Source organism: Vulpes vulpes, chromosome 14, assembly GCF_048418805.1.
Source record: "Vulpes vulpes isolate BD-2025 chromosome 14, VulVul3, whole genome shotgun sequence".
Taxonomy (NCBI): domain Eukaryota; kingdom Metazoa; phylum Chordata; class Mammalia; order Carnivora; family Canidae; genus Vulpes; species Vulpes vulpes.
Genome location: NC_132793.1, coordinates 109,052,609 through 109,065,035, shown reverse-complemented (window position 1 = coordinate 109,065,035; position 12,427 = coordinate 109,052,609). Strand labels below are relative to the sequence as shown.

At 52.1% G+C, this 12,427-nt stretch overlaps 1 protein-coding gene across 5 annotated transcripts in view; it reads left to right on the top strand.

Moving 5' to 3' along the window:
• The window catches only part of RGS12 (regulator of G protein signaling 12), a 119,617-nt gene that overhangs the window by 60,745 nt on the left and 46,445 nt on the right, over window positions 1-12,427 (top strand). For all 5 annotated transcript variants that reach the window (XR_011997143.1, XR_011997142.1, XM_072737632.1 and 2 more), the window contains exon 4: window positions 8,155-8,176. Coding sequence is in view for 3 of the 5 variants with exons in the window: in XM_072737632.1 (XP_072593733.1) it covers window positions 8,155-8,176 (22 nt within the window). In the remaining 2 variants the exon portion in view is untranslated. The remainder of the gene's footprint in view (window positions 1-8,154; window positions 8,177-12,427) is intronic.

The window sequence follows — 12,427 nt, the reverse complement described above, 5'->3', positions numbered from 1 at the left end:
GACCTCCTAGTGTGTGTTAAGGGGACTTCACCTCTGTTTGCCTGTCTTCCCCTTTCTTTTAATAAGTGCTGGGCCACCGTGCCCTGGCAGCTTTCCTTCAGCGATGATGGCCCTGTCTTCTGCACCTCCCTGTGGCGTGACCTACATGCAGGCTCCTTTCCCCCTGACCCTGTGGGGGTTGCCCAGCGCCCTGTCCCTTTTCACCCTCCATTCTGGAATGACTCATCTGTCCGTGCTTATCGTCCTCTCATGAAAGAAAAACCAGATTTCCTAAAACAGCATTTGTTTGGGTGTCCTAGAGTTTGACCAACTATCCTGGGGGCCCCCTCCCCTCAGATCCCTCTACCTGGCTTCTCTGCTCCACGTGCCTCCCAGCTGTCATGTAGAGGCTGCCCTTGCCAGCCTGCCTCTTGCATCAGGGACCCTGGCTTCCGACCTGGCAGCAGGTCCATGTCCACTCCCAGCTCCCTCTGGATGTACAGGAGGCAGGTGGGGACTAGTGACCAAGTCAGACTTGGGCTTCTCCCTGGGGTTCCCCTGCCCCTCGCCCAAGCCATCCCTGGAGCCCATGTCAGCAGGCCCATGGACTCGGCATTCCAGACCTGTCCCTCTGCATTCTCCCTTCCACGCCCCCACCCTGCTCTCTTGCCTGCAGCCCTGGGGGCTGCTCATCAGCCTGTCTTCATCGACACCCCAAGGGGGCAGCCTCATTTGCCCTTCTCTGTGCCATGCTCCCCTGTGACACCTGACTTGCCCAGGCAGCAGGGTTCTGACATTTTTGGATTCATCCTCAGCCCCCAGCATGAGCACCTGGGAGCGGAGCTGCCCATTTTGGATATGTGGCTTTGTCGCATGCAGCCCACATGTGCAGGACACATTGATGTGTAGAAGCAATATCAGCTGAATCTCCCGAGGCTCTGCCTGACCCTGAAGGTGGAGGCCACACCCCAGGACCCACAGGGCAACAGCTGGAGCCCAGGGGCTGCCGGGAGCCGATGGAGCCAGCCTGGGAGGATGGAGGGCTCCAGCTTGCGGCTCAACTCCAGCTTGTGGGTGGAGGTTTTAAAACCACCAACACACCTTGGCCTTTATGAGAAAGTGCATCCCTGGGGTTGGGCTTCAACTTCACACAAGAGTGGGGCTTGGATTCGGCCTCTGCATGTCCCTGCATGTCCGTTTCCTTCAGGAGGAGCTCCTATGCAACAGTGTCCATCTGAGAGCTAGATGTAGGGCCGCAGCCCACAGAGCCTCCTAGGCAGGCCATGCTTACCTCCACTTTGCTAGCAGTTCAGTGCTGTCCTGTTGGGATGTTAAGTCATGGGTGTCCTCCCAGACCTTCTGTGTCTTTCTGAAACTTGGGACAGCTGGTGAGAAAAAGGGATTTATGGTCTTTACATCAAGGTCAGAGGATTTTGGGGTGCAATCAGGTGTTCACACTGAATACTTAGCATTAGTGTGGAGCCTGTGTGCTGCTCATCAGGGTGTTTTCAGAATTTGCTCTTAGGCTTCACCATGTACATGATGGGATATTCACTCTTGAGTTTTGAGAAAAAGCTGTCATTGTAGGTTTGGCCTGATTGGGTCTCTTCTGATTTTATTGAAGAATGAAGAAGTCTTTGGGATTCACACCTTAGAGAGAGAGGCCAGGTCCGATTCTGAGCTCTGGGGCTCTGCCTGCATCTGCTTGAAGGCCCTCAATTGCCCCGTCCCCTCTCCCCCTCGGGCTGAGTGCACTGTGGTGTGCTGTGTTGTGCTATGATGGCTCCACCCTCACCCATGTCCCATTTGTCACTGTGTGTCACAGAACACGTCTGGAGCACCTTCACCCTGTGTCATTCACCCCATGTCTTCCCTATTTCCTGGAACACAGAAATCCTTTGTTATGAACATCATAGTTTGAACCTTAGGAATAGGTGCCCCTTCCCTGCCTCCCTGTGAGCCGTACATCCAGCTGTCTTTTTGATTGGACTTGTTGGAAAGCAGTAGTATGGAGGGTGTGTGTGCTCGTGACTTATACTCGTGAACATGGAGAGACCTGGGGGTGGGATCAAACACTGTGGCCTCCCAGTGTGGGGACAGGCACCGAGCACAGCCCCCTCACCAGGCTCTCTGGGAGGTCTGTGGGATGTCACTCCTGGGCCCCGCAGCCAAGGGACCTGGGAACTGACCTGTGAGGGCAGACATCAGACTGTGTGGTTGGACTCACCTCAGGGGCCTGGCAAGGAAGGCTTAAGGTGTAGCTGAAGCTACAGCCAGGTAGGTGGACTGGCCAGGTGGGGCTGTAGGGGGAGTGGGGGAGCAGGAGGTGCTCTAAGCTGAAGGCACAGGAGGGGCTGGGTCCTCTCCACAGAGGCTCTCAGAGTCCTGGGACGACACCCCACAGGGGGAGATGGGGTCACATCAGGACCTCATGCACGTGATGTGCGGACCCACATGCACACCCATGTGCAACTCTGAAGCTAGGCTTGAGCACAGCATGAACCATGGCAAGTATTTAGTATTTTCCTTTCACAGTTTTCTATCCATCTGACTTCTTGGTTGACAAATGTGGCTCGGGGCCACTGAATTGATTTGAAAGCTCCTTAGGGGGTTGTGGCTGGGTGTGAAGACCCCTGGGCCCACAGAGCCCGAGTCAGGGCACACCGCCCAACAGGCCCCAACATGAGCCCGCTCTCTTCTGTACTCAGTCCAGCGAGGAGTCACTTAAAACTGAAATGATCAAGTTTTCATTTTATATATTTATTAGAATGAGAGAGAGAGAGAACAGGGGTGCATGAGCAGGCAGAAGGAAAGGGAGAAGCAGACACCTCACTGAGCAGGGATCCCAATGCAGGGCTTGATCCCAGGACCCTTGGATCCTGACCTGAGCCAAAGGCAGACGTCCAACTGACTGAGCCACCCAGGCGTTCCAATGATCGAGTTTTTAAAAAGTCAAATAAATATATATTAGATACAAATAGGATTGTTAAATTCTTTTTTTTTTTTTAATTTTATTTATCCATTCATGAGAAGCCCGCAGAGAGGCAGAGACACAGGCAGAGGAAGAAGCAGGTTCCTCAGAGGGAGCCCGATGAGGAATTCGATCCTAGACCCCGGGATCATGATCTGAGCCAAAGGCAGATGCTCAAACACTGAGTCACCCAGGTGTCCAAGGATTGCTAAATTCTTAAGGTTTTCCATCATTTGGGTTATTTATCTTCTCTTTGTATTCAGAATATTTGATGCATTTGGGCAACTTGCAACCTTTGGTCTTTTATTTAGGACTCAGATATGACTGATTAATACTTTTTATGTCCAAGATAGGAAATTTTGTCAGTGGCTCAAAATTGAAAATTGATATTTTTATATATTATTATATATCAAAGTAATTTGACAACAGTATAGTTTAGTACTTTTCTCTTGTCTAAAGTTACAAGCAGGATCAGCCTTGATAGAGGCTAGTTTGTCATATATTTGTAATATAAAGTTCCCTTTATATTAGTGATCTTAAACTCACTCCAGGGATCCCTGGGTGGCGCAGCGGTTTGGCGCCTGCCTTTGGCCCAGGGCGCGATCCTGGAGACCCGGGATCGAATCCCACGTCGGGCTCCCGGTGCATGGAGCCTGCTTCTCCCTCTGCCTGTGTCTCTGCCTCTCTCTCTCTCTCTGTATGACTATCATAAATAAATAATAATTTAAAAAAAAAAATTAAAAAAAAAAAAAAAAAAAACCTCACTCCATTAATTCAAGATAAAATATCCATGGAACGTGTGGTCCAGATTTCCTGCTCGGAATAGATCCGATTTCCACTGAATTGTCAGGTTTAAGAGGCTGACCCAAGAAATGGAGATTGTGTGGACTTAAATTGCATATCTAAAATACTTTGTAAGTTTCTTCCAAATAAATACATTTATGTTAGTGTAAATCTTAGTCCGGCAGGCATGTTATAGAACACTTTAGAGCTGTTTCCTTATGGTACATGTTTAAATTGTGAGTGCAGAGAAATGCTAACTTCACTGGCAGCTTGTTTTGCGGTTCTGCTTAAGTGTAACACGTAGATGTGGGAACGTGGAAGAGCCCACAAGTACAGACTAATGAAAACGAATTTTTTTTTTAATTTTATTTATTCATGAGAGACAGAGAGAGAGAGGCAGAGACACAGGCAGAGGGAGAAGCAGGCTCCATGCAGGGAGCCCGATGTGAGACTCAATCCCGGGACTCCAGGATCACGCCCTGGACTGAAGGCAGGCACTAAACTGCTGAGCCACCCAGGGATCCCCCTGTGAAAATGAATTATTGATGTAGATTGTCCTAGGTCTGAGAATAAACTTTGGGGAGGTTAAGTTTTAATTCATAAAAATGTTTATGGTGGTCCAGTGGTCTCAGTGTGCTGAGACATTGCGAATGCCTGATTTTAAGCAACACTGAGCAGCAGATGCCCCTCTGTGGGGATGCTCTATGGGAAGTATCTGTGGGAGTTTCTGAAGCTTTGCCATTTTGGACACCACCCCCCCCCCGCCCCCGTCAGCAAGGCTGTGCTAAAAAAAAAATGCAAACCAGGCTTTGAAAGGGTAACTTGGGTCAGAATCAGACATGTCATTGATCCTGAGGCAAATAGAAACGATTTGGGGATTCTCTGTCTTTTCCACCTCCCTGTTGTTGGCAGGTTGTCTGCCCGCCCCTCCTCATTGTCCCCTTTACCCTCCCCTGCCCCCAGCACTGAGCACTGGCCACCAGTAAAGCCTGTTGTGCTCTGTGCTCCCCACAGGCACCTCCCTGGCTCCTTCCTGCCAGCGCCGTGGGCAGATCACTTCACCTCTCTAGGCCTTATCTCCTCCTGAAGTGAAGCCCCCTGATCCGTACTCCTCACCTGCTGCCACAGTCCATCTCAGGGCCTAAGGAGTTGGGGTGTTGAGCAGGGATCGGCTGATGTAATGGCCTGGCTCTGCCACTCCCCAGTGTGTGCTGGTAAAGTAAAATAAATATTGGACAGAAAAAAAGAAGAGTTAGGTTAATGGTGATTATACATTATTTATTTGCAAATTAAATAATCTGGTCAGGAATGGTATAGTCATCATCCATTTCTCTGAAAATATGTGAACTTGGAAGAGGACAGTGGTTTTGTATCCAGGGATATATGTATATATTTTTTAAAGATTTCGTTTATTTATTTGAGAGAGATTGACTGAGCATCAGCAGGACAGGGGTGGAAGGAGAGGGTAAAGCTGACTCCCTGCTGAGCAGGGAGCCTAATGTGGGGCTGGATCCCAGGACCCTGAGATCATGACCTGAGCCAAAACTAAGAGTCAGACACTTCACTCACTAAGCCACCCAGGTGCCCTGAACTTTCCTTAGCATTTTAGGCTTGAGAAATGCTCTCTGTACACACCCTCCCAAGCTGGGGGAAGGGAAGGAAATGCACATTTGAAGCTGTGGCTCAGAGATGTTGAGTTGCTCCTGGAACGTGGTGCACAACGGAGGCCCAAGGACTGTGGAGTGCCTCTCCTGGAGGGTGTGCGTGAGGGGTCCCTGGGGGTGGCCTGTGGGCTGTGAGCTCTGGCACCAGCAGGACAGCTCTCCTTTCTGAAAGAGTTCACCTGGCATCCAGGCCTTGCACCTCTCCACCCTCAGCTCACTCCCAGCCGTCCTTGTCTCTGAGCTGCTGCCAGTGTGACCGTTTCAGGGATGGCTTCCAGTTCCCAGACTCTCTCTTCAGCAGCCTCCCTCTGCCAGCCTCTACAGGGTGTCTTATTGAAGTGTGGTTCGTTGTCAGACGCCTCATGGAGGGTGTGTTTCACGGCTGCCACTTTACTACTTCTCCTCCGTATCACAGCTTCTATGGACGATTTCAGAGCCATGTGGCATTCTATAACAGAATTTTCCAGTGCCCAAGGCTCTATTAGTTGTAGTTTCTGCTGGCTGTTTCTCCTGGTGGGCTTTTTTCCCGGGTTTGGGGGCCTTTTTGAATTGTAAGCACTTACTTGGGTGGTCTCACTTTTTGGAACTCCTGCAGGCCTCAGTTGCCTGGGAGAGAAGGCTGCTTCTCTCCCAGAGGAATTAGGGAGTGGGCATCTTTGTCCAGGTTTCCCAGGGTGTGTGGGCTGTGCCCTACACCCGATGCCCAGCCCAGCCTCTGGGTCTTACCAGCGGCAACTTTGGTGGTTTGGGAGCAGCAATATATTAAAAGCATGTTTGTCTTTGTCCTGTCTTCATAATTTTTCTATAAATCTAAAACTGTTCTAAAAAAGTATACTTTAAAAAAAAAAAAAAGATTTATTTATTCATGAGAGACACAGAGAGAGAGGCAGAGACATAGGCAGAGGGAGAAGCAGGCTCCATGCAGAGAGCCCGATGCGGGACTCAATCCTGGGACTCCAGGATCACACCCTGGGCCGAATGCAGGCGCTAAACTGCTGAGCCACCCAGGGATCCCTTAAAGTGTACTTTTTAAAAAAGCATGTTTGTTGAGCTTTACCTGGATCTGTTGGCACTGCACCTAAGGCCCCCAGCCTAGAGTCTGGCAGTGTCCTGCCCGCCTCGTCCATGTGGCACCCCGTGCTGCCACTCTACTGCACCCCACTCTCGCTCCCACCTCTGTCCTGGACCATGGGTCTTGGTTCATTCTGGGGATGGGTGTAGAGCTTTGTAGTGCATCTGTTCCATCTGCTAAAGCCTGAGAATGTAGTTTTCATTGTAATCATAACATGAAGTTGACCATGCCTTCATATTTATGAAGTTTGCATTTTATGATTTATTTCTCAGATATTATTGGCAGTATTTCTGATTTTGTGTGTGGCCTTCCTTGTGGATTTTCTTCTCATAATCAATCTCAAGGGAATAACATGCCTCTGATACTACTGAATTTATAACATGATTGTAGGAGATTGACCTTAATGTACGTGTCAGCCTTGGAAGGAGCCCACCCCATGCTTCTGTAATGAAGGCCAGACCCTTGGTTGGTGAGGGCTGATGGCCCAGGGCTGGCTCAGATCCAAGTCCCAAGAGGTGAGGGGCTCAGAATGGGAGAGGTCCCCCATCTTCCATGTAGGCTGGGAGGTGAGATTTAGGGAGGCCTGGTGCTAGGAACGGGCTGTCAGCTGTGCCTGTGAGAAGCCCTTCCTCATATCCCGCACACTGGTCTCACTTGTCTCAGCAGAGAGGATACGGGTGCATGTCTTTTTTCCCCTCTGGAGTCCCAGGGATTCCATAGTCCAGGCCTGAGCCCAAGGGGAGCTTTGGTGACCACTGAGGAGTGCGTAGCTGCGAGGTTTGGTCCTGTGCATAGTGAAGGCCAGCGGGCTGCCAGGGGAGGCCCAATCGCCAGTGTCCCAGCACCCGTGCCTTGGGGGCCTGGCCTGCATGCTGTGCTGGGGGCTCCGGCCTCTACTGTGACCAGGACGTGCGTGCGGTGAGATTGCAAGGTGTCCCCTGTGGGCTCCTGCATCCCTTGTTCAAGGGCTCTTTCCTCAGCTGCCCCTCCCCTCCCCCCACTTCCCTACTGGCCTGCACAGTGCCTGCAAGGAGTCTTCCTCAGATGAGCCTTTTGTTACTCTGGCCAGCTGTCATTCCAGGGCCTCCCTCACAGCCTCCTGCTTCCTACTGGCCTGTTCTCTTCCACAACTTGTTCACTCTTGCCCTGGAGCCTTGGAGCCAGCTGCCCTCCTCTGCTCCCATCCCACACTCTGCAGGCTCCCACCTGGTGGGCAGGCTGCAGGACGGACCCCTGCTGTGCTGGCAGCAGCACCTGTCACCACACATGGGGATGGGGGCATTGGGGGTCCCACTCAGGGAGGTGATAGAGTGGCCTAGCGCAGTGTGGGCACTGAGTGGGGCACCACTGAATGTAGGGCACGGGGGTGGGACCGCCCCCTCCCCCCATGCTGCCCACACTGATGTGGGTTCCTAAGCCACTTTCTTCAAGGTGTCCTTCATGGTGTCAAGCGTGCTGGGATTTGATCTCTTCAGAGGAGAGTGGTGATGACTTGCGCAGAGCCCTGTGGCCCTGGCCCGCCCGGCCTGGGCGGGGTTCACTCAGGAAGTGGGAGTGGGCACTCGGCTCACCGGCTCACCAAGGTGTCCGTGCGTCCTCGGTCACCGTGCTCACACTGTGGACCTGTTGGTTCCTGACTTGTCATGAGGCTTAATTAACTCATGTCTCTCTCTCTTTTCTTTCAGTCTGCAACTGTGTCTGATGGCGGTAAGTCCCCATTTCTGATGTATATTTTTATTTTTTTTAATGAAGTGTTCAAATTGTGAATGTGTATTTGCCACCGATCCCCCTGGAAGAGGTGATTTACTTGCCTCTCCCCATGCCCTGGGGGAGGGTTCGGGTCAGGGCTGATGTCGGGGGAGCTCGCGTGGCTCCCAGGTGGCCGGGACGCGAGTTCTGGAAGCCGTTCATTGCAGAGACATGTTAGGAGCCTGGCCTTGAGCGGGTGGAGGCCTTGTGGCCGCGCCGGCGTCGGCTGCAGCACGTCCCGTCCCACGCCTGTGCCAACAAGTTAAAACACGCCATCTTGCTAAGCAGCAAGTGAAGATTTCAAAGCTCTGGCCGAATTTGAGCAATTCTGGAATTTCGGGTGAGACTCAGGTGCTATGTGTCCCTTTCCTAGGAAGAGCGCAGTGGGTGAGTGGAGCCCCGGGGTGGAGAGGAAGCCTTCTTCCTGCCTCTGGGTCATGTCGTCCGAGGAGACTCCTTTCCTGGGAGCAATCCAACACTGAGAGGCTATAGGTGTCCTCTCCGACTGGAAGTTGCTCAGGTGTAACCTTGTCCTGTAGCTGAGTAGTGGGTCCAGGGTTCTAGTACTCATGAAAGTCCTTATGCTTACAAGTTGTGTTTTGTTTGTCACATGTTTTAATTAATCTATTCTTTGCCTTTTGAGAGTTGAATTTTCTAGTTTATCAAAAGGTACAAGCTCTGTGTTTTCATGGTCTGCTGGCTGTGAGTCTGGGAGCAGGCGGTGGCGGCCAGAGGGGACAGGTGCAGGGTTCAAGGGGGCCTGGGGACTGCAAGGGAGAGAGAAAGTAAGTGTGGTTTTCTCGATGCTGTCTGTTGTCCCACAACCGCTGGCTCTGCTGGCGGACCCTGGACAGAGCTGTGGGAGCGGAGGGCGGCCTGGCCTGTGGAGCCTGCGGCCCTGCTCCCTGCTGCTTGCTCACAGGGGTGCCAGTGGAGCACCTCTCAAATTACAGACGTGCTGATACCTGAGGCCACAGAGCCTGAAGGTTGTATTTGTGGATTTATTTTAATAAAAGGAATTACGTTCCCTATTTTATGTGCAGTGATAATCATGCCATTTAATCAGTCTTCAGCTGGGAGTGGGAACAATTTCCCTTAATGGAAAGAAATAGGACCAGTAACCAAATCCAGAATAAAAGTGAGTGGTTTTTATAACATTCTCTTCATGCTTCCCCTTTCTACTGTGTTCCAGTTTGTCTTTTCTGGTAGAAGACAATCATTTTTGCAGGAGATTTATAAATGTGAGAAGTTCAGTTTCATCGTAAATATGAAGTCAGTCATTGAGACAGTTTGGTTCTGTCAGCAGCAAGTGCGGGACCCTGGAACTTGGGTATCTTGTCTACTCAGTGCGTCCGAAGCCGAGCCCCCCAAGTGTGGGGGGCCCCCCACGGTCCTGTGTCCTTCCTGAGGGAGCAGCACCCCACTGTGAGGCAGGGCCTCCTGCCCCTGTGACCTGGGGTGCACGGGCCCTCCTCCATGCCAGGGGCTCACTGTTTCATGAGCACACCCTGGAGCTCAGGAACTGCTCCAGACAGCTTATATATGTTTTGTTTTTTTATGCTTTTATTATTTTTCCCATCTTCGGTTTCTCTTCTGATTTTTGAGAAGAAAACGTTTCTCACTGAATTTGCATGCTAGTTCTAGGAGGTATGTGTTATATTCTGCCGTCTTTACAGATGAGCACCTTGAGGCAGAAGGGGGCCACCATGACACCAGGTTAGTGGCTGAGATTGGGGTTCAGACCCTGAGATGGGGCCATGCACAGAGCCCGCGGAGGCAACTCTGGCTGCTGAGGCTCATGGTGCCCAGCTTCCTGCCCCATCGTGCCCCAGCTCCAGCTCCAGGCCCCCTAGCCCCTGACCCTACTTCCTGGGGACGCCTCCCCAGCCACAGACAGACAGGAGCCTGTTGAATGGGTTTCCACACATGGATGTTTGAGGGGCCATGCTGGCCGGGGGCGGGGGGGTCAGGCTCCCCGAGGGGCCTGGGAGCCCCAACAGCATAGTCACTGCAGGAGGAGGGCAGGGCCTGGGGAGCCTCCTGCTCACGGATTGGGGTCCCCACATGGACATCGTGCGTGGCTTTGGTGACGAGTAGTCACTCACTCGGAAATATGGTTGGTAACTTGTCTTCCCTTTCATGTAGCATCCCTTTCTCTTGCAGCTTCTCACCATCTAGTTGTGTGGCTTTATTTGAAGGAAGTGGACAAAGCTGTTTTTGTGATCTTTGAAACTTGAAGAGTATTTTCCACTTTCTCACAAGGAGAGGGGCTCGTCTGACCCCTGTGCAGGCAGGGTCAGAGGTCAGCTTCTGTGGAGGGCCACCCAGGGTGAAGTCCAGGGGCAGATTCTGTCTCAAGGAAAGGAAGAGCATTCTAGCATTATAGAAAAGCTTAGAAATGAAGCAGTCTGCCGTGAGGGAAGGTACTCAAACACTTGCTCACAGAGAATGCCCACAGCTAAAAACCAGGAATGCAGAGGTGGCAGCCATGAGCCTCCAGAGTGGGCACCTGAGGGGCGTCCAGCTCTCCCAGTCTGAGTTTCGGAACAGTGCAGCTTTACTGTCATAAAAGCTCACTCTCATATTTCATTTCTGTCCTTTTTTTACCCTGCACCCGGCAGCTTTGCCAGGGCTCCCCTCCCACTCAACTCCTACGTCCCCAAAAGGTTAGGCTGGTTTCTGCCATTACTAGATGTGGCTTTTGAAGTTGAAAAGGGAGGAGTGAGGGGGAGCACGGCCCCGGGGATGGTCCCTGCAGGAGCCACACACACAACGCCCCCACCCCAGCTGTTTCATGAGCACAACTTCACCCCCCCAACCCTCAGCTCCCCCAGCGTGCTGGTCCCAGAGCCCCTCTGTCTCCTGGGGGGCATGTCCACTCTACCTCCTCATGCTCCCATCTCCTAAAGTGCTGTCCTCCCCCACTAACACCCAGCGGGCATGCCCTCCCCCTGCCCAGAGCTGCCAGGGGTGGAGGTAGTCCTTTCCCGTGCCTCGCCAGGCACTGTCCTCCTGCGCTGCTCTCATGTGCCCTCAGGCCATGTGCGCACCAGCATGCTCCCCATGTTGCGGCAGCTCGTCACGGGGGCTGCACCCGCCAGCAGCTTCCCTCTGAGTATCAGCCTGGCTTTGTTTCCGACCAGCACTGCTGACGAGGACCTCCATCCTAATTACTCATCTGGGTGGCTGTGTGGCCTGCCCGTCCACCCACTAGCAGGTGGCCTCCCTGTGGCGGCCTCAGTGCCACACACCGCAGGTGACACAGAGGGTGTCTGCTGGATGAATGACTGAATTAAGGCCCTCACAGGATGTGCAGTTGCTAGCTGGATGCTTGGTTGGGACAGTGGCTTTCAAAGTTTTTATTTCTTAGTGAAACCCTCTTAAAACACAAGCAGACAAGCTCAGTAGTAGAACCCCATCTGGTAGAGCACAAAAGCAGAGAGGTCTGGTTGGATTCTGGGGCTGCGGCCAAGGCCTGAGCACCCAAGTGTGGGTGGGCCTCTTTCCATGTGCCGGCCCACATGGAGCAGGGGTGGGCAGGCTCTTATCTTTCTCCAGAAGCTTCCATCCACCACCTCATACTAGCACAGACACCTATTTTTGAAGTCATTCGTAAGCTCCGTGCCATAAACCAATAGCTGTCGTTTCCACTAGTTTTGATTAGTGTTTTGACATAGAAATGAACCTTTTTGAAATCAGAAATAATACCAGATGAAGGACCTGTGATCTTTAATTCTTCTTTGTTTTCTGAATGCAGATGGCCTTTGATTTTAAGTCTACTCTCTACCCTACTTTTCTGTCTGTCCTTTTCAAGGGCGTGCAAAGTTAGGTGAACCGCGGGGAAGAGGGAAGATGGCGGGTATGTCCCTGGGCTGGCGCATCAGGAGTGACAGGGAAGGCTGTGCACCAGAGGTCCTTGCCACCAGGCAGCTGATGGTTGGCCTCATCAACCCAGCACACAGGCCTTGGCTTTGCAAACTCTGAGGCAGTGCCTGTCCTACCTTAGTCAGCGCTCAGTAGTGAGGAGATGGGGAGACATCTTCTGCTAGTTAGTTCCTCTGTAAGTGGCAGCTAAGAGGCTGTGCTAGCAGGTTAGGATCATTTAGTAACTGTGATCAGAGCAGAGGGCAACTAAACATGTCATTTTTAGCCAGCCACTAAGATTAAACGTGTCATGGACCTTGGGCCTTGGGGAAGGTGCCGTCCAAG